Below are 26,797 nucleotides of genomic sequence, written 5' to 3'. Positions count from 1 at the left end.
GAGGAGCAAATTCCTTAATTTATGTAAAAAGACATAAATCCATGTGACACATTCATTCCTGCACTGAGGGTGTCAAAGGTCATCATGAATTTGCACTCCCAGACTCTTCTGTCTCTCTAAGGGTATGTGTCCATGTGCCGTTTTACATCCGGAATAGCAGCGGATTGAACGCTGCGTGGAGCCGCAGCGTTCAATCCGCAGCGTCCAGATATTACAGCATAGTGGAGGGGATTTTATGAAATCCCGTCTCCACTATGTGTAGTAACACGCACCCGGTGGCCCTGCGATTCCAGACATGCGGCACGTTTTTTTAGATCGCAGCATGTCCGTGTACCTTGCGGCGACGCTGCGCCGCCGCAAGGTAAAACACAGGGCCCTATGTGTGGGGTGCGATGATTCCGGATGTGTGCAATTAACACATCCTGCATCATCGCGTCTCCTGAAGGGGGCGGAGCTTTGGGCGGAGCAAGTTTGCCGCTCCCTCCAAACCGCCAGCCATCCTGAAAGTGGACACATACCCTTAGATTTGAAGTTACCTTTTAATACAAGTAATCTCATGTCCATGGTGCTGTGATCAGGGAGACAAAATGTTTTGCCACAGGTAGATCCATTCCTTTTTCTCTTACTGTGTGAGAATTCATCCTTGTTCTGAGATTTTGCCCTGACATGTCACGGCTTTGAGGTAGACTCACCACCGGAGCCAACCTCAAAGCGGGGGATACTGCCAGCTGACGTACTATTCCGTCAGCTGGCAGAAAGGGGATAATCATCTGGACGGAGTCTGAGCCACAGCTAAAGACGTTCCATGAATGTCCCACCATCAACTTAACACTCAACTACTCCTGCACTGAAATTAACTTTTTGGACACCATCATTAAGCTGCAGAACAATGAAATAGAGACATCCCTGTATCAGAAGCCAATCGACCGTCCAACATACCTTAAATGGGACAGTTTCCATCCAAAACACATAAAAACCTCTATTGTCTACAGCCAAGCCATCAGATACAATCGTATATGTTCCAACCCCATGGATAGAGATGAACACCTTGGTCACCTCCGAAAGACCTTTTTGAATCAGGGCTACCATCCAAGAACAATTCAAAAACAAATTACAAAAGCCACCAGAATATCAAGGAATCACCTGCTACACTACAAAGCTAAAGAAGAAAATCACCGGGTGCCTCTAGTAGTCACCTACAATTCAAATCTGGAGGTGCTAAGGGGAACTGCATGGAAATTACAACCTTTACTACAAAAAGATGCCCGCTTACAATCCATTTTTCCAGACCCCCCTACTACTGTGTTTTATGCAGCCGCCAAATCTAAGAAGCATCATTGTCAAGAGCTCCCTGTCCTCTCCAACAGCTACAGGAACCTTTCCCTGCAACCAGAAAAAATGTAAAACCTGTCCATTTATAATGACATTTTTTTTTTTTGCATCATACCCAAAGCATGGGTTCCTTTTCAGTAGAGAAAACATAATAGAGGATGTCCTCTAGGAGAAACAAGGAAATGGAGGGTAAGAAACATAAAAAATCCCAGATTTATGTTTAGTGGTCCCTCTTCAGGGAGCACAAAACCTTCCTAATGACTCCAATCCACAGGTGGATAGACATGGGATATATGAAATATGAATAGCAATACTTCTCTGGATAATAATTATATTATTATTATGCTGACAGGTTCCCTTTAACAAATCTCTTGGTTAGAATATATGTAGATTATCCAATCCGCATTTTTGTTTATTGTAGCCCAACAGAACAGGAGAGACTTGAATCCAACAGCTATCTGGTTTCTATCTTTAAACTCATTTGGAATCCCTCTACGGACCATTATCTCATCTATGTAAATCAGTAGATCGAAGGATCCACCCCGGATCCTTCTTTTGGACCTGTGCCAGTCTTTCAACAGGGCCTCCTTTGGCCCATTGAGATCCACCGTCAAGAACAGGTGGAAGGGCATCAGGAATTGTACCAAGGCACATCCCACGTTCTGTATGGTCAGGTGGACCTATCTCAGTTTCCTGTCCCCGCTTAGCCACCATGAATTTGCCCTCGAGGTGGTCTGGTTCTTAAACAAGCCAGCAGGGTAGTTTTCTCCAGTTTCTGTGAGATTTGTGGTATAGGCACATAAGTCCTTGCCAAGCACTTTTACATTTCTGCCGTTTCTCTGATGATGCATGTGTAGTTACTTTGGTATGCTGTCACATGTGGAGGTACATCTCTTCCCTTAGCTGGGGGATAAAACAAAGCTAAAGTTTTACATTTATCAGTAGTGAAGGCATTCGTGTCTTTGTACAAATGCATTGCAGACCCTCAGGATCAGCCTTACTAGCAAAAGAGAGACAAGGCCCTATCGCAGGGGATCACCATAGTATAGATGAGGCAGAAAATGTATAAACGCAACTTTATTAAGTGACACATAAAAAGGACAAAACACAGTTAAAAACATTTAAAAAACATATAGTAATACACCATCGCCCCTGATAAGGCAAATAACCCACAAATGACTCCACAATACAATAAGATGGTACAATACTCTGTAAATGGCCAGGACGGCCCAGCTGGAGAGTAACTAAACCCTATGACCCCTGATGAAGCCGCCCAGTGCAGGTGGCGACACGCGTAGGGTCTCTCTCTAACCCACACTATGACCCACTCTGGAGGCTATTTCGGCTCTGGCTCTGCATGCCTTTAGGCAGTATTTTCACTGCCTTACCCTACAGGTTGCTTATATCTGCTTTGAATGGTCTGTATTACACCTTGACTTGTAGGCTATATTGGCTTGGTCATTATTGCCTTCAGGCAGTCTTCATTTTCAATGGTTATCCCATGTGGTGCATAGTCCACATGTTGCTCCTCTGGGCATTTACATTGGCCATCTGTGGTTAACATTACTGTGGCCGCTTTGCTTGTTCATAGTTTGACCCCATGAACCAGCTGTCCTTGCACGTATCTATTTTGTATTATTAGGCATTACTAGTGCAGTGGGGTTCTTTATTTTATTTTGTATTACGTTACAGAGCCATACAAGCTGGGGTCTCGTCCACAGGCAGTTTGGTGTTATACACATTTGTTTTTTTGGTGTCTTTATTTTCATCTGCTATTTATGCCTTATTCAACTGCATTTTGTCCAGGGGAGTGCCTTGCATAGGGTTTAGTTACTCTCCAGCTGGGCCGTCCTGGCCATTTACAGAGTATTGTACCATCTTATTGTATTGTGGAGTCATTTGTGGGTTATTTGCCTTATCAGGGGCGATGGCGTATTACTATATGTTTTTTAAATGTTTTTAACTGTGTTTTGTCCTTTTTATGTGTCACTTAATAAAGTTGCGTTTATACATTTTCTGCCTCATCTATACTATGGTGATCCCCTGCGATAGGGCCTTGTCTCTCTTTTGCTAGTAAGGCTTATCTTTTTCTAGGCCCTGGTGGTATCCCATATACCGTGGTGCCCCCGTTTTGTCTTATCTAGACCCTCAGGATCATTGTCCATATTTAACTGAAGAGGTTGAGTTCCTATCTGGGGTCTAGCTCATGTGCAGGCGAAGCAATTAGTTTTTTCTATAGTTTTCACAATGTACCTTGTCGCTAATGCTACTTCATCCTTATACTTAATTTTATTAGAATGGACTATTGGCCCTAATTCTTTTCTTATGTCTAACATCCACATTCTAATATATAAGTAGTTTATTTCAGTTATTAGATTCCGTGCATTCTGAAATTAGCATTTTTAGCATAGAAAACCTCTGCCCTGTATTTGGGTTCTTTTTCCTCCAGTGTATTTGCCATCCTTAATTTTTCCTCACAGGCCATATGACATGTGACCAACCCTTACACCAGATGTATCCTGGGTTTGACATGGCCACATTACATACGCATATATCTGCCCCTGAGAGCATTGTCACATTTCCCCTTGTTCCACAACTATCTGTTACCATTGAGCAGAAATCCACATCCAGAAACAGCAGAAATATCCATCCTGGTATACGTGGCCCTCATCCTGGTCTTTGTGGCCCCCATACTGGTATACATTGCCCCCATCCTGATATACATGGCCACCCATCCTGGTATACATGGCCCCCCATCCTGGTATACATGGTCTCCATCTCCATCCAGGTATGCTTAGCTCCATCACCATCCTGGTATATGTGGCCCCCATCCTGGTATACGTGGCTCCCATCCTGGTATACATGGTCCCCATCTCCATCCAGGTATGCTTAGCTCCATCTCCATCCTGGTATACGTGGTCCCCATCCTGATATACATGGCCCCCCATCCTGGTATACATGCCCTCCATTCTGGTATACATGGTCCCCATCTCCATCTAGGTATACTTGGACCCATCTCGATCCTGGTATATGTGGCCCCCATCTTGGTATACGTGGCCACAATCCCCATCTTGGTATACTTGCCCCCCACCTCATCTTTGTATACTTGGTCCATCCCCATCTTGGTATGCGTGATCCTCATCCTGGTATTCATGGCCCCTATCCTGGTATATGTGGCCCCATCCCCATCCTGATATACGTGGCCCCATTCCAATCCTGCTATACGTGGCCCCCATCCTGGAATAAGTGGCCCCCATCACCATCCTGATATATGTGGCCCCCATCCTGGTATACATGGCCCCCATCTCCATCCTGGTATACGTGGCCCCCATCTCCATCCTGGTGTACGTGATCCCCATCTTGGTAGACGTGGCCACCATTCCCATTCTGGTATATGTGGCCCCCATTCTGGTATATGTGGCCCCATCTACATTTTGTTATACGTGGCCTCCATCCCCATCCTCATATACGTGGCCCCCATTCTGGTATATGTGGCTCCCATCCCCATCCTGTATACATTGCCCCATCCCCATCCTGGTATACGTGGCCCCCATCCTGGTATACGTGGCCCCCATCCTGGTGTACTTGGCCCCATCCCCATCCTTGTATACATGGCCCCCATCCTGGTATATGTGGCCCCCATCCTGATATACATGGCCCCCCATCCTGGTATACATGCCCTCCATTCTGGTAAACATGGTCCCCATCTCCATCTAGGTATACTTGGACCCATCTCCATCCTGGTATATGTGGCCCCCATCTTGGTATACGTGGCCCCAATCCCCATCTTGGTATACTTGCCCCCACCTCATGTTTGTATACTTGGTCCATCCCCATCTTGGTATGCGTGATCCTCATCCTGGTATACATGGCCCCTATCCTGATATACGTGGCCCTATTCCAATCCTGGTACACGTGGCCCCCCATCCTGAAATACATGGCCCCCATCACCATCCTGGTATATGTGGCCCCCATCCTGGTATACATGGCCCCCATCTCCATCCTGGTATACTTGGCCCAACTCTTAGCCAGCTTGATTACATGTGGGGATTCCCTAGAAACCAGGCAACCCCCACATGCACTTATGCTGGCTAACAGATGTAAATCATTCAGCTGCGGCAATGAAAACTAAATCTCCGAGCACTAAAAAATACTTGGAGGACACCCGAGCATGCTCGACAAATCTCGAGTAACGAGTATATTTGCTCATCACTATTAAAAACCCATCCGACAGGAAAGCGGATATGTTCTTGAAGAAGGTTTGGGAGTTGTTGGCCGGAGCCTTTAAACCGGAAATTGCTAGCACCTACACTGCCAGATCTGTTATGGTTTGGGTGGGTCAGCTGGAAGAGCAGCTAAAGGCCAAAATTCGTAGAGACAAGTTACTTGATTCTCTAGCTCAAAATCGTGAAGGAGTAGCATATCTGGCGGACGCGTCAGTAGACTCTTTAAAACTGGCAGCCAGATCGGCGGGCCTCTCAAATGCTGCCCGACGTGCACTCTGGCTTAAAAGCTGGAAGGGTGATGTTCAAGCTAGAGCAAAGTTATGAGCAATTCCATGCAGGAGTGAGTACTTATTTGGCCCCGTGCTGGACGATATCCTTGCAAAGGCAGAAGATAGAAAGAAAGGATTTCCTAAATGATTTAATCCTACTTTCAGAAATGCCTTCAGGAGACGAATGCCTTTCCAGAAGACTTATTCAGACCGGGATTGGGAACCGGCGGAGCCAAAGAAGAAAGGTGCATACTTCAGTGGTACTTCAACATCAAGACGTAGACGCAACTATCGATAAGACGGTCCTCCCAGTGGGGGGTAGATTGAATCATTTTTTTGACCAATGGGCCAAGATAACATCCAATACTTGGATCTTTGGGATAATTGCGTCCGGGCTAAAATTGGAATTTCGGAGTGTGCCTACGAATTTTTTTGGACCACCACAGGCCCTAGAAATAGAGATTCGGCAGTTGAGGGAAAAATAAGTTATTGTAGAAGTGCCTAAAGATCAATAGGGGAAGGGGTTTTATTCTCCCTTATTTCTAATTTCCAGCCTGATGGTTCCTTTAGGACCATCATAAACTTGCGGAAATTGAATAACTTTCTACAATATCACCCCTTTAAAATGGAATCCATTAGGTCTGCAACTAAACTTCTATTTCCCAAGTGTTACATGATAGTGCTGGTTCTAAAAGATGCTTACTACCATCTGCCTATTTGCAAGGATCACCAGCAATTCCTCAGAGTGGCAGTTCAGCTAAACGATCAGGTCAGACATTTTCAGTTTATGGAGTCGCCGTTTGGACTGTCTATGGCCCTAAGGGTATTTACTAAAGTAATTGCAGAGGTAATGGCCCATCTCAGAGAACTGGATACCCTGGTTATACCCTACTTGGACTTCCTGATAGTGGGAAATTCAGGCATCCAATGTAGAGCCCATCAATACTGTATAATATCATCCCTACAGGGCCTTGGTTGGTTGATCAATCTAAAGAAGTCAAAGCAAGAACCCTCAACTCTCCAGATTTTCCTCGGCATTCTTCTGGACTCAAAAGATCAACTGTGTTTCCTACCAGAGGACAAAAAACTAAAGATCATTCACATGGTCATGGCAGTAGGAAGATATCCAAATCTAACATTAAGGGAAGCAATGTCCTTACTAGGTTGTTATTATTATTATTATTTATTTATATAGCACCACTAATTCCATGGTGCTGTACATGAGAAGGGGTTACATCAAAATACAAATATCATTTATTTGATTATGGGGAAGGAGACAGTAGGTCGAGGGTTGTAGTAGCTCCGATGGTGTTGAAGTGGCCGTGTGGTCATTACAGGCTGTAAGCATCTTTGAAGAGGTGGGTTTTCAGGTTTCTTTTGAAGGATCCAAATGTGTTGGATAACCGGATGTGTTGTGGCACAGAATTCCAGAGGATGGGGGATATTCGGGAGAAGTCTTGGAGGCGATTGGTTGAGGAGCGAATAAGCGTGGAGGAGAGAAGGGGAGATCTTGGGAGGACCAGAGATTACGTGAGGGAAGGTATTGAGAGATTAGTTTGGAAATATACGGAGGAGAAAGGTTATGGATGGATTTTTGGAGCCAGTGAAGGGATTTGCAAAGAGGGGAAGCAGGAGTGTAGCGAGGAGAGATTAATTAGTCGGGCAGCAGAGTTAAGGACGGACTGGAGGGGTGCGAGAGTGTTAGAAGGTAGACCACAGAGGAGGATGTTGCAGTAGTCGAGGCGGGAGATGATTAGGGCATGCACAAGCATTTTGGTAGAATGAGGGTTGAGGAAAGGACGGATTCTGGAAATATTTTTGAGCTAGAGGCGACAGGAGGTGTCGAGAGCTTGGATGTGTGGTTTGAAGGACAGGGCAGAGTCCAGGGTTACTCTGAGGCAGTGGATTTTGGGGACAGGGGAAAGTGTGATTTCATTTATTTTGATAGATAGATCAGGTAGGGAAGATATGCGAGATGGAGGAAAGATAATTACTTCAGATTTATCCACATTGAACTTGAGAAAGCGAGAGGAGAAGAAGGAGGATATGACCGATAGACACTCTGGGATTCTGGAGAGCAGCGAGGTGACACCTGGGCCAGAGAGGTAGATCTGAGTGTCATTAGCATATAGATGGTACTGGAAGCCATAGGACCTTATGAGTTGTCCCAGGCCGAGTGTATAGATTGAGAAGAGTAAGACACCAACAGAGAGGGGGCGAGATGAAGAAGTAGTATGGGAGTAGGAAATGCTAAATGTGCGATTGGTAAGGTATGAGGAGATCCAAGATAGGGCGAGGTCTTTGACCCCAAAGGAAGAGAGGATCTGTAGTAGGAGGCAGTGGTCAACTGTGTCGAAGGCAGAGGACAGGTCTAGAAGGAGGAGTATAGAGAATTGTCTGTTAGCTTTGGCTGTAAGTAAGTCGTTAGTAATTTCGGTCAGGGCAGTCTCAGTGGAATGGTGGGGACAGAAGCCAGATTGTAGGATGTCGAAGAGAGAGTTAGATGCAGTTAGGTTCATTGACATCGTGCATACCAGCTGTTCAGTGGGCTCAGTCCCACACCCGCATGTTACAATTCGAGATTCTCGAATCAGACAGAACACTTCAGGGTCGCCTAAGTGGAAGACTCAGATTGTCAGCCGTCACTCTCAATGATCTAAATTGGTGGCTAGACCTTGGCCACTTATCAAAGGGGGTGCAGTGGGGAATAAAACCAGACAACACCGTCACGACCGATGCCAGCCCAGTAGGGTGGGGAGCCTACATGGGAGACATTCTAGCCCAGGGGCGGTGGTCAGTCTCGGAAACCCAACGTTCTTCAAGCTTAAAAGAACTCACAGCAGTCAAATATGCACTCCTTCAGTTTCTAACGTCTCTGCGGGGTTCACACGGGTACAGACCGACAACATGACAGTGGTAGCCTACCTCAACCATCAGGGAGGGACAAGATCACAGTCACTGATGTTCACTACAGCAGACATACTTGCTTTGGCCGAGACTCGCTTCCTTTCTCTATCGGCACTCCACATAAGAGGGGAACACAATGTGGAGGCAGATTATCTCAGCCGTCATTCCCTACACCAAGGGGAATGGTCTCTGAACCCGCAAATATTCAAACAGATAGTCCGTTTATGAGGTCTGCCGGTTATAGATCTTTTTGCCACAAGAAGCAACAGGCAGGTCGGGAAGTTTACATCACTTCGGGTAGCAGACAGGCCATACATAGTAGACTCCCTGCAGGTTCAGTGGGATTTTCCTCTAGCATATGCATTTCCCCCAATGTGCTTGATTCCTCTGGTTCTCGGGAAGATCAGGGAGGCGGGAGCAAGGGTAATACTAATTGCCCCTTTCTGCCCCAAGATGCCAATGTTTTCTCTGCTCAGAGCAATGTCAGTAACCGACCCTTGGCTGTTGCCATCGTGTCCGAATTTCTTTCTCAAGGCCCATTCCGTCATCCTCAGGTGGAGGGTCTTCACTTGACGGCGTGGAATTTGAGAGGGAGTTACTAAGGCATAGGGGATTTTCGGAGGCCTTGGTTACTACCTTGTTAAGTAGCCGGAAGGAGGTCACTACTAAAATTTATTGTAAATTCTGGAAAAAATTTCTAATGTTCCATCAATATCCCCTAACAGATCATGTTCCGATTCCGGCAATTCTGGAATTCTTAAAGAAAGGCCGAGAATTGGGGCTGTCGGTAAATACCCTTAGAGTTCAGATGTCAGCTTTGGGAGCTTTGTATAACCGTAACTTGGCGGGAAATAGATGGGTCTCTAGATTCATTAAGGCTAGTGAACGCAGTAACCTGGTACATATTGCTAGATTACCGCCATGGGATTTGAACCTGGTGTTAGATGCATTAACACAACCTCCCTTTGAGCCTTTAGGTTCTGTCTCAATCAAGGTGCTGACCCTAAAAACTGCCCTATTGTTAGCCTTAACTTCCGCTAGACTGGTCAGTGATATCCAAGCATTATCAGTAGACCCTCCTTTTCTAATGGTTTTTCAGGATAAAATTGTTTTAAAACCAGACCCAGCATATTTACCAAAGGTAGCTTCTACATTTCACAGAAGCCAGGAAATCTACTTGCCATCCTTTTAAAATAATCCGGTCACAGCAGAAGAACAGAAGTTCCATACTCTAGACTTTAGAAGATCAGTGTTAGAGTATTTAGATAAAACACAAAGCTGGAGGCAGAGTAGGGCTTTGTTTGTTTCCTTCCAGACTCAAAGGAAAGGTTAGAGTGTTACAAAGAACTCTTTCGCCAGATGGATTAGAGATGCGATATGTCTTGCCTATTCAGCCAAGTGGGAAACTCCACCAGAAGGAATCAAAGCCCACTCCACTCGAGCTATGGTATCATCCTGGGCGGAGAAAACTGATGTCTCCATTGACCTAATTTGTAAGGCAGCAACCTGGTCATCACCTTCCACCTTTTATAGGCACTACCGTCTTGATTTATCATCCAGCTCCAGCCTAGACTTTGGACGATCAGCACTTAGTGCTGTGGTCCCTTCCAGGTGACTAGTCTCTGAAAGTCTCTCGTAGGGTGCTGTCATGGCGATAGGAAAACCGGTTGTTACTTACCGGTAATAGGATTTTACAGAGTCCACGACAGCACCTGCACATTCCCCCGTAGTGAATCACTGGATTCCTGCACTCTAGTGGAAGGTGTACCTTATAGATTGCACTCTGTAGTGGTGATGGTACTTAGCGTTGTTTAAATGAAGATTATCATGTACTAATTGGATGGTGGTTCCCCTTATACTCTGAAACACAAACTGAGGAGGTGAGGGTGACCGCCCCTTTTTAACCTGTAGTTTCCTGTCCTGATGGTGGGTGGATCCCCTCTCTCGTAGGGTACTGTCGTGGACTCTGTAAAATCCTATTACCGGTAAGTAACAACCATTTTTTTATTTTCACAAGGGTAAGGCTATGTGCATACATTGTGGATTTTGGTGCAGATCCTCAGCGGTTTTTCCACTCAGAATTGCACCAAATCCGCAATGTTAGTCAATGGGAATCTAGAATTGGTGTTCACATGCTATGGAAAATTCTGCACGGATTCGCAGCGTTTTATTTTCTGCAGCATGTCAATTCTTTTTGCAGATCTGCAGCGTTTCTGCACCCATAGACTTTCATTGAGTCAGTCAAATCCGCAGCAAAACTGCAGGTGTAAAAAGTTTGCGGATTTGCATGCCTAAAACGCTGCAGAAAGGAAGGAGGAAGGGTATGTGGGCGTAGACTGTGAGCGAAGAATATGTGCGAGTGTCTGTGTGTGTGTGTGCGGGTGTCTGTGTGTATCTCTGTGTGTGTGGGTGTCTGCGGGTGTCTATCTGCGTGTGTCTCTGTGTGTGTGCGGGTCTGTGTGTCTGTCTGTGTGTGTAGCCAGGCATCGTCTGATGGGACTACTGCTCCCATCTGGCTATGTCTGCTGTCACATATAACAGTGACAGCATGAGTCGATGATGAGACAGTAGTCATCATCCGGTGACTGTATTCAAGTGTAAAAACAAAAACCACATTTACATAATCACATACAACATTCATACTCCCAAACATCTAATTCCCCAATGCCCTCTATCTCCTGCAACAAAAATAAAATAATAAACCACCATATATTTACCTTTCCGCCGTAGTCCATTTTATATCGAGTGTCCCACCGCGATCTCACGTGTAGGACAGTCACATCGGGAAATGTGATCGCTCTACCCGACTCCCGATGATACACTGACAGGAGCTAATATCTCCTGCATTGTATCACTATGTCGCCATGACAGAGTTCACCTGAGTTCATGCTGTCACTTGCGCCATCACTGCTTGTGAAAATTCTCACACAGCAGTGCCGTAAGTGAGAGCGCGAACACCAGTGAACTCTGTGTATCACCAGAGGCCATGTAAAGCATTTCTCGATGTGACTGTATTTATTAAATGGACTACGATGGACAGGGAGTATTTATGTTGGTTTATTATTTTATTTTTGTTACAGGAGATCGAAGGATTCAGGGATTAGGCAATGCAGTAAGTATGGTTAATTAAGATTAATAAAGGACTTTATTCTGGCCGTGTCTTTATTTACCATACAACTATAGGATTAGTAATGGGTAGGTGTCTTAGGCTACTTTCACACTAGCGTCGGGAACAACCCGTCGCTGTGCGTCGGGCCGACGTTCCCGACGCTAGCGTGGTCCCCGCCGCACAACGGGGGCAGCGGATGCATTTTTCCCACGCATCCGCTGCCCCATTGTGAGGTGCGGGGAGGTGGGGGCGGAGTTCCGGCCGCGCATGCGCGGTCGGAAAAAGCGGACCGTCGGGAGCAAAAAACGTTACATGTAACGTTTTTTTCTCCCGACGGTCCGCTACCACACGCCAAAGCGTCGCAAAACGGACGCACCGTTTGGCAATGCGTCGCATATGCGTCGCTAATGTTAGTCTATGACGAAAAAACGTATCCAGCAAGAACTTTTGCTGGATGCGTAGTTTCGGCAAAACGACGCATTTGCGACGTATTGCAGTTAACGCTAGTGTGAAAGTAGCCTAATAGACGCTTCTCCATTACTGATCCATGGGCTTGATGTCACCGGACTATACAAAGGTGACATCAACCCCACAAATATGAACCCCACTTGCCACCGCTACAGGGCAAGTGGGAAGAGCGAGGCTAAGGGCCAGAATTGGCTCATCTGTAAGATGAGCCATTTCTGGGGTGGCTGAGAACTGACATGTTTTGCCTGGGGGGTGCAAATATCCATGGCCCCTTCCCAAGCTATTAATATCAGCCCGCAGCTGTCTGCCTAGTCTTTGCTGGTTCGATTTCATAGGGGGACCCCATGTAAATTTTTTTTGGGGGGTTCCCCTGTAAACTAGCCAGTAAAGGCTAAGCAAACATCTGTGAGCTGATATTAATAGCCTGGGAACCTTTATGGCTATTGGCTCCTTCACAGAATATTAACATCACCCCTCAGCAGTCGGCCTTCCCTCTGCTGGTTAAGAACATTAAGCGGGAGCCCACGCAATTTTTTTTTTAGGGTATGTACCCACGGTCAGGAACCGGCCCTGCCGACTTTTGAACGAAGGTGATTCCGCATGTGTTTATTGAACCGTGCGGAATCACCGTGCTCAATACATTGTACGGGGACATTTATGTTGCGGAGACTGAGCATCTTCGCAAGATAAATTGACATTCTGTGGTCTGGAAAGACGCGCCGCGAGCACCAGTGCATGCATAGTGGAGATGGGATTTCTTCAAATCCCATCCACTATGCTGTAACATCTAGCCGCTGCAGGTTGGATGCTGCAGATTTACGCAGTGTCCAACCCGCAGCATTTACTGACCGTGGGAAAATACCATTATAAAGTTTTTGAAAATTAAACAGATATTGGATTTCACGCAGAGTTCGTGTGTGTGTCTTTTATTTAACTCTTTATTTACCATTTTATTAATGAGGGTATTTGGCTGACATATTCATTTATATTTGTTTTGTGTGTGTAAACATTATAATTGAACATGGTATGTAATGATATTATGGTCTTCAATGGAGAATGTAAAAGAAGAGGTTGGACTAGGAATTGACATCACAATTCTTTTTTTTTTTGTTAAATAATATATCTTTACTTAACTTACAAAAACGCATACAAATCCGCATGAAAATCCTCATCAAATCCACCTAAAAAACGCATAAAAAATGCGTGGATTTTCATCTGCATTTTCTGCCAAGAGGAAGAATCCGCGCAGATTTTTACAACAGCAAATCTGCAACGTGCGCACATACACTTACAAGAAAAATAGACCCCAAAATTTGTTGTGCGATTTTCTTCTGAGCACTCAGATACTCTATATGTGAGGGAAATCCACTGATTGGATGCACGGTTCGGAAGTGAAGGAGCACCATATGACTTTTTGAACGTAAAACTGTCTGCAATCGAGAGCGGATGCCACTTCGCATTTGGAGAGCACCTGATGTGCCTAAACAGGGGAAACCCCCACAAGAGACCCCATTTTGGAAACCACACACCTCAAAGATTTTATCCAGGGTTAAAGTGAGAATTTTGAACCCACATGTGTGACACAGAATTTGATAATATTAGGTCGTCATATTGAATATGTTAGTGTTGAGCGCAAGTGCTCGCTACTCCAGTTTGCATCAGTTGCTCGGGTATGCACCGAATATCGCGGGTGCTCCAGTGATATGCTTGAGTCCCTGCCCCGCATGTTTCATGTCTGTTAGACACCCAAAAACAAATGCGTGGATCCATGATACTCCGTGCATGCTCGAGCACCCGGTGCAAACTCGAGTAGCGAACACTTGGGCTCAACACTAGCCGTCATATCGTTATATATTTTTTTTTTTACTTTTGCAAACCCCTAACCCTAACTCCAACCCTAACCATAACACAACCCTAACCCCAACCCGTTACTGCAAAGAATGGAAAAAAATGTACGTTATAATTTTTATCTAACTTAGGATTTGATTTGCTATTTTTTTATTTTGATCACTTTGATGGGAGCTATCACAGTGATCAAAAGGAACCAATAGGAAATAATCCCTATTGGTTCTTGGTACCGGCTGGCAGATCTCGGTGTGCGCATGACATTTGTTTTCCAGGAAGATGACGCAGAGGGCCGGGGGACTGATCAGGGGGGGCCAGGGATAGCAGAGGTATCGGGGGAGTTCGGGGGACTCCGGAGATTTTCAAACGCTGGGGGGCGCCATACCCATATTTCTCAGCATCGTTAAAAAGCAGCACAGAGGAATAAGGCCCCTTGACGACCTCTGTTAAAAGGTATATCGGCGGTCGTTAAGGGGTTAAGCATTGTACTTTACTTTTTCTATATTAAATCTAAAGTTGAATACGTTTTTTCCTTCCTGCTCTAAATGTACCCACAACCTCAAGAGTAAAAGTATAGCTTGGTTGTATTACCCTTTATATGCAAAATCGCAAGAGGAGTACCTATCAGGTGCTTCTATAAGTTAGCTATGCATGCGTACTAGTGTGTCACCCAGGACAGGTGTCTCGTCCGCAAGAAGTGTGGTATGGATCTGTGTGCTGGCTTTCGGGTCAGCCTAACTAATTTTAAGCCTATTGTGGTAGTTGGAATTAAAGAGAGAAAATGTGAGAAGCGCAGTCCCCTTTACCTTTGCGTCCGAGTCACGAGTGCAACAAATTGGTGATGTTTATGACATCCAGTTTATATGATCTGAGAATACATTATCTACTGTATTTTTCTTTGGTTATAAGACGCTCCCCAAATTTTCAGAAGGAAAATGGGGGGAAAACAAATTAATACGTCAAATGGGGGTCCGTCCTACAGTCTGAATTGAGCGTACTGGGGAGGGGATCGGCATTGCTGGTAGAGCGGAAACAAAGGGGATGTTCAGTGGTCTGGTGATGATGTGACTCCCATCCCTGACTGGTGTGGCAGGTTTGGTGGTGCTCGGTGGTACAGGGGCTCCTCTGACATTTTGTGAAAGCCCGGAGCCCCAACACATCTATTGCTGCAATGTGATGACCTCCAGGAAAATGGCCGCCTGAGGCGGCGCATGCGCAGATTGAGATCTTGGCACAGATCTCAGGATGAGATCTCGTTGCCGAGATCTCAATCTGCGCATGCCGCGCCTCTGGCAGCCATTTTTACAGAGGCCACAGCATCGCAGCAATGGAAGAGCCCCTGTACCACTGAGCACCGCCGAACCTGCCGCACCAGCCTGGAATAGAAGTGAGATCATCGCCCTGCAGTGTTGGACCTCCGCAGAATCGCCCGACTCCTGCTGCTGCCACACTACTGGTCAGTACATTCTGACTATAAGACGCATCCCAATTTTCCCCCAAATTTGGGGAGAAAAAAGTGCATCTTATAGTCCAAAAAATATGGTATACGTTCTATCTCCTCATATGTTTCACTTGTTATCTTTTCTAATTGTAATATTAACAAAACCCTAACCGTGACATACAAAGCCATCCACAACCTGTCTCCTCCATACATCTGTGACCTCGTCTCCCGTTACTTACCTACACGCAACCTCCGATCCTCACAAGATCTCCTTCTCTACTCCCCTCTTATCTCCTCTTCCCACAATCGCATACAAGATTTCTCTCGCGTATCACCCCTACTCTGGAACCCTCTACCACAACACATCAGACTCTCGCCTACCATCGAAATCTTCAAAAAGAACCTGAAGACCCACCTCTTCCGACAAGCCTACAACCTGCAGTAACCACCGATCAACCAAAACACTGCATGACCAGCTCTATCCTCACCTACTGTATTCTCACCCATCCCTTGTAGATTGTGAGCCTTCGCGGGCAGGGTCCTCACTCCTCCTGTACCAGTTATGACTTGTATTGTTTAAGATTATTGTACTTGTTTTTATTATGTATACCCCTCCTCACATGTAAAGCGCCATGGAATAAATGGCGCTATAACAATAAATAATAATAATAATAATAATAATTAACTGGGATTCTTTGTGATGTGACATTGTCATTTTCCCATTCAGGTCCCTACAATATCGGATCTTCTCAGTGGAGATCTTCTATATAAGAAAATTTTCCTGTTTGAATCGTCAAGGATGGATAAGGACAGAGACAAGATAGCAAAGAGGATATTACACCTCACCCTAGAGATCCTCTCCCGACTTACTGGAGAGGTGAGAGATTCTGATGATGTCATATTACATAATTCTTATTTATGGGAATAACGGACAGAACTGGAGAGGTGAGGACGCTGGAAATGTCTGTAGTGAGATTTATTAGTGTGTCTCTCCATAACCAGGGTTACACAGTAGTGAAGAAGACCTCTAGTGAGCGCTGTCAGACCCCTATATCTGGGCTTGGGGATCTTCCTCGTTGCTCAATCACCCTGATACATGAGGACATCAATGACCAGAAGATCCTAGAACTCACGTACAAGATGATTGAGCTGCTGACTTTAAAGGTGACACTGCTGGGACGTAATATATACAGTAATGCTATGAAGGGATCGAGGGATGACGGTATCATTGTATGTGTCAGGTTCCTATAAGGTGTCAGGATGTCGCTGTCTATTTCTCCATGGAAGAGTGGGAGTATTTAGAAGGACACAAAGATCTGTACAAGGACGTCATGATGGAGGTTCCCCAGCCTCTCACATCACCAGGTAATTGACAGGACTAAATACACACAGCCTATAGTTATCTGTATGTAAAGAATTAATTCAGTCCCTGTATGTGTTTCCTCCAGATCTATCCAGTAAGAGGACAACACCAGAGAGATGTCCCAGTCCTCTTCTTCCACAGGACTGTAATCAAGAAAATCCCAATGCTCCTCAGGATCATCAGGTAGATGGAGAGAAGGTGTCATGAGATCTCCCCTATGATGTGTAGATGGATGTGAAGGTCTTGTGCTCAGTCTTGTTTTATCCACCAGTATTATATGTTTTATACTTGTGTAATGAGAACGGTGGAGATGGCAGGATTAGAGCTGATCACAGATGTGACTTCTCCATCTGTCAGTGATTTTTTTGTGATATTTGTTTCAGGGTGAAGATTGGTCCCATATTAATACTAAAGAGACATATGTGAACGGTGATGATCAGTGTGAAAAGGAGATTCCTACAGATAACAACCCAGGTGAGTAGTAACCACTAAATGCAGAGAAGTCATAGATTCTACTCAGTCATTGACTGACACTACTTTATCAGCTTTGTGGTCCATTCATATCACTATTAAAGATTGTCATTTTGCTACTGTACCACTGAATGCTCCTGCACTCAAATCTGTCCTCATTAGTTTAAGTATTTCAATAAGATCTTTTACTAGAATCATCCATTGTTGAATCTGAGAGGCCAGAAAATAAAAAATTCCCTTTATTAAATTTCATTTACTCTTAGTATTTTTTATTTCTTGGCCAAAAGTGAATTTTTAACAATTAAGCAGAGTATCCCTTTTTGTCCTGACGTTTTGGTTTCTGTAAGAAAAGAACCAACTAACTTCAAAGAGGTTCACGATAAACTACAAAAAAAAGTTGCATCTATGACACTGTGTCTCTAAGCTGTGCATGGTTGATGGCTCTAATGACTCCATGTCATGAAATCCATGTGGTTTACGATTCTAAAGAATGAATATTATTTTACAATCGCTGTAGAAACGAGAAGCACTACTACATTTTTTACGTTTTTAGTTAAGATTTATAGGAGCTTCAATGGTCCATCATAAATGAGTGTAACTCCAGTTTAGTGTACTACATTGAAAAGTTCCCTCTAAATGTCTAATATTTCTTAAACTGATCTGTCGAAAAATATTGTCCCTTACGACAGTTTGGATCTCCAAGTACTAACATATTACATACGCTAATTACTCCAATTCTGAGATTGTGTGTTTTTTTTCCGTGAAACATTGTATTTTTCGTTAATGGTAATTTAAGGTTTATTTGCTTTTAGTTTATGTCAAAATCTGAAGAGTTAGAAATTTTGAAACATTGATTTTGTATGCCTTTAAAACAAAATGGTGATGCCACACAAAGTCAATATTTAGCATTTACCTTACTTGCCTTACTTCTACTTTATGTTGACAACATTTATCAAACATCCTTTTATTTTTTTAGGACTTCAAAAAGCTTAAACGGCCAATTATATTTTTATTTTTTCCTCCGGATTTGTTAGGAAAATCTGGGTGTGTCTTATTGTCTGAAGTGTGCTTACCGGATGCAGGCAGCGGCGGAGCAGGGTCACGGGAGGCAGGGTCGCTGCTTCAGGAGGCCGACAGCAGGAAGGGGCAATGCTGCAGTGCCTGGAATCTCAGAAGGTGTCGGCGTCGGTGAGCATTTTCCCTATAATATCCATGCAGTGGGCTTTGGAAAAATGGCTGCCTTAGGCGGTGCATGCGCAGTTTGAGGTCTCGGGAGACGACACCTTGTGAGGTCCCAGGCACCGCAACATCGCATCGCTCCTGCCTCTGCTGGCCTCCTAAAGCAGCGACCCTGCCTCCTTTGACCCCGCTCCACCGCAGCCACCACCCAGGTAAGCTACCCTTAAAAGGGAATATAAGACGCACCACCATTTTATTTAAAATATTTTTTTTTTTATATTGCACCCTAAAATTTGGGGTGTGTTTTATGGTCCAGTGCTTCTTATAATTCACAAAATACGGTACTTTGAGGGGCATATATTTTAGAAAATTGCACTCCCTGTAGTATGAAAAAGCACACCCTTTAAGGTGCATAAGAATAATTAACAAAAATTGAAATGTCAAAATGCAGAAAAAAAATTTTTCATTAAAATGTTGGTGTACTTCAGAAATGTTTCAATTTCACAAGGCGAAGGAGAAAAATGGGACTTCACTATATATTTCACAACTTCTTCTGAAGTTGAGTCTGGATAATATACTGTTTAGGCACATGGCAGGGCTGACAAGAAAAGGAATGCCATTTGGCTTTGGGAATGTAGATTTTGCTGGAATAGTTGCGAGCATCATTTGCAGATTAAGGTGCGAAAATGGCAAAAAAAAATTCTAAAAGTTCACTTCATTACCCTCAGTGAATTCATCTTCAGTAGTAGTGACTATTTTGACTCCACAGGTATTCTCTGGAAACTAGCACGCAGTGGATATTCGAACTGAAAATACGCCATTTCAGGTCCCAATTAATGGTGCCCAACTTGTGCTTCTGAAGACACATACCATAAGTTTTAATTGTCTTAATTTAACTACATCTGTAGTTTGATTTCTTTGCCTGTGTGGATTGGATGGGTTGTTACAGGTATCTGGTGAGAATTTCATGTCAATATCACCTTTAGAAATATATTTACTTCAAAATTTGGTGATATGTTCAATACTTATTTCACTTGCTGTAATTTTTAATTCCATTGGGTATTTTAGAAATGTTATAAAAATATAGTTCAGCATGTTATTAAAAAATAATCTTTATTTTTGGCAGATGACCGTACCAGGAGATCAGAAGGCTCTCTGATATCTTCAAATTTTAAATCTGATGACCTTGATGTCACAGAAGATATAATTGATGTCTGTACCACTCTTCCAGAAATGCCGTCATCCCTTCACAACAAACAGCTATCAATTGATCCTTTTAAACAAGTCCTATCTTCTGATTCATGTCAGACTAGTAGGAAAATTAAAAGTCACAAAAGAGGCATTAAAAATCTAACAAAAAACAAACCATTTTCAAATGAAGAATATGAAGAAAGTTTTTCCTTTAAAGCGCCTTCTCTTGCACATCAGAGAAGTCACACAGAGGATAAGACATTTTCATGTTCAGAATGTGAGAAATGTTTTAACCGGAAATCGCATCTTGTTAGTCACCAGAGAAGTCACACAGGGGAGAAGCCGTTTTCATGTTCAGAATGTGAGAAATGTTTTGCAATTAAATCACATTTTGTTACACATCAGAGAAGACACACGGGGGAGAAGCCATTTTCTTGTTCAGAATGTGGTAATTGTTTTTCAAATAAAATAAATCTTGCTAAACATCTGAGAACTCACACAGGGGAGAAGCCATTTTCATGCTTAGAATGTGGGAAATATTTTGCATATAAAGCAAATCTTGTTACACATCAGAGAACTCACACAGGGGAGAAGCGATATTCATGTTCAGAATGTGGGAAATGTTTTGGAATGAAAAATCATCTTGTTGCACATCAGAGAACTCACACAGGGGAGAGGCCATTTTCCTGTTCAGAATGTGGGAAATCTTTTGTAAGGAAACCACATCTTGACAGACATCAGAGAACTCACACAGGGGAGAAGCCATTTTCATGTTCAGAATGTGGGAAATGTTTCATAGATAAATCACATCTTTTTACTCATCAGAGAACTCACACGGGGGAGAAGCCATATTCATGTTCAGAATGTGGGAATCATTTTAAGCAGAAATCACATCTTGTAAGTCACCAGAGAAATCATACAGGGGAGAAAACATTTTTATGTTCAGGATGTGGGAAACATTTTGCTAACAAAAGGAACCTTAATAAACATCAAATATCTAAAAAAGGGAGAAGCCATTCTCATACCTAGAAGGTGGGAAAAGCTTTACTCGAAAATATAATTTTTGTTAACCACAAAGGAAAACTCACTTAGAAACAATATATTTTTGATAAGCTGTACAAGAAAACACATAATAGAGAGACAAAGTAATGAAAAATAAGTAAACAAGAAGTTAGAACGTTACTTTGAATTAAAACATATGCAGTTACCAATATACATCTGTTATCTAAAAAGCAAATTGAAGGCAATATTCCATCTGCATTAAATATATCACAGATCTATATTTATATATTCACTAATTGGATTAGAGTATTGCTGAACCTTCCACATAAACCTCTAAAAAAAAAAAACAACACTTCTTCCTCTCTCTTCTTCCTAACTCACAATCTCAGTGATCTGCCATTCATCAATTTCTTTCAATCCACCATCTCCGTGTGTGAACAAACTTTTCCGTACTGCAATAATAAACGTGTTCGTATTGCAAATGACTATTTATATGTATGCACAAAAATTTAAGCAGTTCTTCTTTGTTTGATGGCTTGTGACTATCCATCATCCTCTTGATTACATTCCAGAGGTTTTCAATGGCGTTCAGGTCTGGAGATTGGGCTGCCCATGACAGGGTTTTGATGTGGTGGTCTCTTAATTTTTGCCAGTGCAGTAGATCAGACACACGTTGCAGATGTGTCTGCAAAATTTCCTGCACAGATTCTGCATCTCTTGGCAGAAAACGCAGGTAAAAATCCATGCGGTTTTGATGCATTTTTCATGCGGATTTGTTTGCGTTTTTGTAAGCTAAATAAAGATCTATAATTGAACAAAAAAAAAAAAAGAATTGTGATGTCGTTTCTTGTCCAACCTCTTCATTTACATACTCCATTGAACAATAATGTTTACCCACAGATACACTACCATTCAAAACTTTAGGGTCACCCAGACAATTTTGTGTTTTCCATGATAACTTATACTTTTATTAATCAAATGAATTGAAAATCTAGTCCAGACATTGACAAGGTTCGAAAAAATTTTTTTTATCTGAAATAATAATTTTCTCCTTCAAACTTTGCTTTCGTCAAAGAATGCTCCCTTTGCAGCAATTACAGCATTGCAGACCTTTGGCATTCTAGCAGTTAATTTGCTGAGGTAATCTGGAGAAATTTCACCCCATGCTTCCAGAAGCCCCTCCCACAAGTTGGTTTGGCTTGATGGGCACTTTTTGCATACCATACGGTCAAGCTGCTCCCACAACAGCTCAATGGGGTTGAGATCTGGTGTCTGCGCTGGCCACTCCATTACAGATAAAATACCAGCTGCCTGCTTCTTCCCCAAATTGTTCTTGCATAATTTGGAGGTGTGCTTTGGGTCATTGTCCTGCTGTAGGATGAAATTGGCTCCAATCAAGCGCTGTCCACAGGGTATGGCATGGCGTTGCAAAATGGAGTGATAGCCTTCCTTATTCAAAATCCCTTTTACCTTGTACATGAATATAAAAGAACCTGGCACTCAACTTAAATGGGTGTGACTTGAAAAATGTATTGCGTAGTACTAAAAACGTTTCGGTCTTATTTGACCACCTTCAGTTACGTACTTAGAGTGAAAATTGCGTGGCGCTTTGTGCATCTGTCCAGTGGGTATGATTAGAATCACTGGGGTACCGGTGCCCTGCTCATGGGGTGGGCTGAGAGCTGTTGCCGTCCGGAGTTGACGCGGTGTCCACCGCTTGTCAGTGCATGTGCCGGAGTTTTACCTTGTACAAACCTCCCACTTTACCAGCACCAAACCAACCCCAGACCATCACATTATCTCCACCATTCTTGACAGATGGCGTCAGGCACTCTTCCAGCATCTTTTCAGTTGTTCTGCGTCTCACAAATGTTCTTCTGTGTGATCAAAACACCTCAAAATTGGATTCGCCTGTCCATAACACTTTATTCCGATCTTCCTCTGTCCAATGTCTGTGTTCTTTTGCCCATATTAATCTTTTCCTTTTATTAGCCAGTCTCAGATATGGCTTTTTCTTTGCCACTCTGCCCTGAAGGCCAGCATCTCGGACTCCCCTCTTCACTGTAGACATTAACACTGGCGTTTTGCGTGTACTATTTAATGGAGCTGCCAGTTGAGGACCTGTGAGGCGTCGATTTCTCAAACTACAGACTCTAATGTACTTGTCTTGTTGCTCAGTTGGGCAGCGGGGCCTCCCACTTCTCTTTCTACTCTGGTTAGAGCCTGTTTGTGTTCTCCTCTGAAGGGAGTAGTACACACCTTTGAAGGAAATCTTCAGTTTCTTGGCAATTTCTCACATGGAATAGCCTTAATTTCTAAGAACAAGAATAGACTGTCAAGTTTCACATGAAAGTTCTTTTTTTCTGGCCATTTTGAGAGTTTAATGGAACCAACAACTGTAATGCTTCTGATTCTTAACTAGCTCAAAGGAAGGTCAGGTTTATAGGTTCTCTAATCAGCCGAACTGTTTTCAGCTGTGCTAACATACTTGCACAAGGGTTTTCAAGGGTATTCTAACCATCCATTAGCCTTCTTACAGTTAGCAAACACAAAGTACCATAAGAACACTGGAGTGATGGTTGTTGGAAATGGGCCTCTATACCCCGATGAAGATACTGCATTACAAACCAGACGTTTGCAGCTATAATAGTAATTTGCCACATTAACAATGTATAAAGTGTATTTCTGAATCATTTAATGTTAGCTTCATTGGAAAAAACTGTGCTTTTCTTTCTAAAATAAGGAAATTTCTAAGTGACCCTAAACTTTTGAACGGTAGTGTAGATAGATCTATAGATAGATATTAGATAGATCGATAGATGTATCTATATATAGATGGATCGATCTATCATTTATCTATTACTCTATCAATTATCTATCTATTATCATATCTATCTATCCATAGATATAACTATCTATCTATCCATCCATAGATATATCGATCTATCTATCTATCTATCCATATATCTATCTATAGATAGATAACACCAAGCCCGATGTTTAGTAATAAACATAAAATGGTACATAAAAAGTGAAATAAAGACACACACAAAATCTGCGTTAGGCCGGGGTCACACTTGCGAGAAACTCGCACGAGTCTCGCACTTCAATACCCGGCACTGCCGCCGGCACTCGGACCGGAGCATTCAGCTGCATAGAAATACATGCAGTATTCTCGCACGTGTGACCCCGGCCTTAAACGCAATATCTGTTTAATTTAAAAAAAATTAGAAAAAAAAGGTTGTGGGCTCCTGCACAATTTTCTGCGCCAGAGAGGGAAAGCCGAGGGCCGGAGGCCAATGTATATAGCCTGGGAAAGGGTTAATACCCATGGATCTTCCCAGGGTAGGAATCACAGCCCGCAGCTGTATATTTAGCCTTTGAGGGCTATTAAAATAGGGGGACCCCCAAAAAAATGACGTGGGTCCCCCTATGATTTATAGCCAGAAAGGCTATGCAGGCAGCTGCAGGCTGATATTCATAGCCTAGAGAGGGATCATGGATATTGGCCCCCTCCGGCTACAAACACCAGCTCCCAGCAGCCTCAGAAATGGAGCATCTGTAAGATGCGCCAATTCTGGCACTTAGCCTCTCTCTTCCCACTGCCCTGTAGCGGTATATGGGGTAATAAGGGGTTAATGTCAACTTTGATTGTAAGGTGACATTAAGCCCGGTTAGTAATGGAGAGGCATCAATAAGACACCTATCCAGTACTAATCCTATAGTAGTGAAAGGGTTACCGTATTTTTCTGACCATAAGACGCACTTTTTTTCCTCCAAATTTGGGAGGAAAGGGTGGGTGCGTCTTATGGTAGGGATGTAGCATGTGGGGAGGCGGGCAGCAGCGAGTGGGATCGCTCTTTTATCCCACTTCAGGAGGCAGAAAAATGTCCCCACTGCCGGAATCAGTGCTGGGGAAACCATGTGGTCCCAATGATTAAGTGCAGTGAATATTCATTAGCTACTCCCCACCCACCTATCATCTGAGCAGTGAGCTGAGAGCAGCAAATGAATACTGCACTTAAGCAGCAACACACATGGTTTCCCCAGCGCTGATTCCTGCAGCAGCTGGGGAGATCTGTGTGCCCGGGGGAGGAGGAGGCAGCAGCAGGGGCCAGGGGGTGAGGAGATCGCTGCTCGCTGCGTACCTTACTGGGCTGGACGCTGAGTGCTGTGCAGTGTGCACAAGGAGGACCTGTGATGATGTCAGAAGTGGGCGGGCTGGAGCATCACATGGCAGCTCAGAGCCCTCCCTCTTCTTGACATCATCACAGGTCCTTTAGACTCCAACACTAGAATCTGCAGGCTTCCTCTTATAACCTGTGCTGTGGAAATGCAACAAGAGGGAGGGCTCGGTGTGTGCAGCCATGGGATGCTCCAGCTTTTACCTCACCACAGGCTGGCTGCCACAATTAAGAGGTTAATCTTTCCAAAACACAATAAAGCCCTCTGCCACTCCTATGGTGAACTATAACTCCCAGCATGTCATAGGATCTGCAGGACATGCTGGGAGTTATAGTTCTCCCATGGGATTTTAAAGCAGCACTCCAGTGTTTTTTTGCAGTGCTGGAGTTGTGCTTTCAATATAAGCCCTGTGCCCCCATTCTTATAGTCACCCTCCAGCATCTTCATATAGTACTTCACAGACACCACACTGGTCCCGCAGCTTCCAACATAATAGCATACTATTATATATAATAACACCACATATAATAGTATGTTATTAAATATTTTACCACATTTTTTTTGCTTCAAATATTTTTTTCCCTATTTTCCATCTCTAAAAACTGGGTGCGCCTTATAGTCCGGTGCGTCTTATAGTCCGAAAAATACGGTAAATAAAGACACAGCCAGAAAAAAGTATTTTAATATTCTTAACTTTACTATACTTACAACCACGCTTAATTCCCCGAAGCCAAAAAGTAATAAATCAACAGTATACTCCCTGGTCTGACGCAGTCCAAATAATGAGTGTCCCACGACGATCTCCCCTATAGAAAAGTGTCATCGGGTGATATCACTGCTCTCTAGGCCTCCTATAATGGCTCCTGCAGTGCATTGCTGATAAGGTTACCGGAGTTCATGCTCGCTTTATGGCAATGCTGCATGGGAATTTTCTCACAGTGCTGCCGGTGAGAATGAACTCAGGTGACCTCTCTCCCATCAGCGGCAGAGGGATACACCGCGGAGGATTACCTCTGCCTGTCAGGTCATCGCAGAGGCCCTGTAGAGCACTTACATCACTCAATGTCACTGTTCTACATGGGAGATCATCGTGGGACACTCGTTATTAACTGGACTATGGCAGAAAGGTAAGTATAGGTTGGTTTATTATGCTATTTTTTTTCCAGGTGATCGAGGGCTTCGGGGACTAGGTATGGTGAGTATATACTGTATGTTGTATGTACTGTATGTGTATATGTGTGTATGTGTTTTTTTTTTTTACACTTGAACACCGTAGCCGGATGATGGGACTACTGCTGTCCCATCATCCGGCTACCTGTCACTAGCAGGCACAGCTGGATGGGACCAGTAGTCCCGTCGGATGATGCCTGCACACACAGCCACGCACACACACACACAGATACACACAAACACCGGCAAACAGCCCTGCACATCTCGGGTCACACACAGTCTCCGCCCACACACATAGTCTCCGCTCACACTCCGCCCACACACTCTTCCCCCTGCTGATCTGCAGCGTTTCTCGCAGGCACATCCGCAGCAAATCCGCAGATCTTTTTTAAACCTGTGGTTTTGCTGTGGATTGGCCTGACGTAATGGAAGTCAATGGGTGCAGAAACGCTACAGATACGCAAAAAGAATTGCGCACGTTTTTTCCGCAGCACGTGCACAACAAATGTCAATTTCACATAGACTAACATTGCTTGTGCACTACACTGCGGATTTGATGCAATTCCGCGCGTCCAAAAACGCTGCGGATCCGCATCAAAATCTACAATGTGTGCACATAGCCTTAGAGTATGTGCACAC

The 26,797-nt window shown here is 43.8% G+C and overlaps 1 protein-coding gene across 1 annotated transcript in view; it reads left to right on the top strand.

Annotated features, from left to right (window-relative positions):
- The window catches only part of LOC143767462 (uncharacterized), a 34,309-nt gene extending 12,528 nt beyond the window's left edge, over nt 1-21,781 (top strand). The window contains exons 6-11 of the mRNA XM_077255816.1: nt 16,325-16,474; nt 16,600-16,761; nt 16,839-16,962; nt 17,046-17,143; nt 17,344-17,434; nt 19,737-21,781. Of these exons, the coding sequence (XP_077111931.1) occupies nt 16,325-16,474; nt 16,600-16,761; nt 16,839-16,962; nt 17,046-17,143; nt 17,344-17,434; nt 19,737-20,830 (1,719 nt within the window). The 3' untranslated portion in view covers nt 20,831-21,781. The remainder of the gene's footprint in view (nt 1-16,324; nt 16,475-16,599; nt 16,762-16,838; nt 16,963-17,045; nt 17,144-17,343; nt 17,435-19,736) is intronic.
- Nucleotides 21,782-26,797: the final 5,016 nt, after the last annotated feature.

Source organism: Ranitomeya variabilis, chromosome 4, assembly GCF_051348905.1.
Source record: "Ranitomeya variabilis isolate aRanVar5 chromosome 4, aRanVar5.hap1, whole genome shotgun sequence".
In the NCBI taxonomy this organism is placed as follows: Eukaryota; Metazoa; Chordata; class Amphibia; order Anura; family Dendrobatidae; genus Ranitomeya; species Ranitomeya variabilis.
Note: the sequence above shows the minus strand (reverse complement) of the source record. Positions and strands in the feature narration are given on the sequence as shown.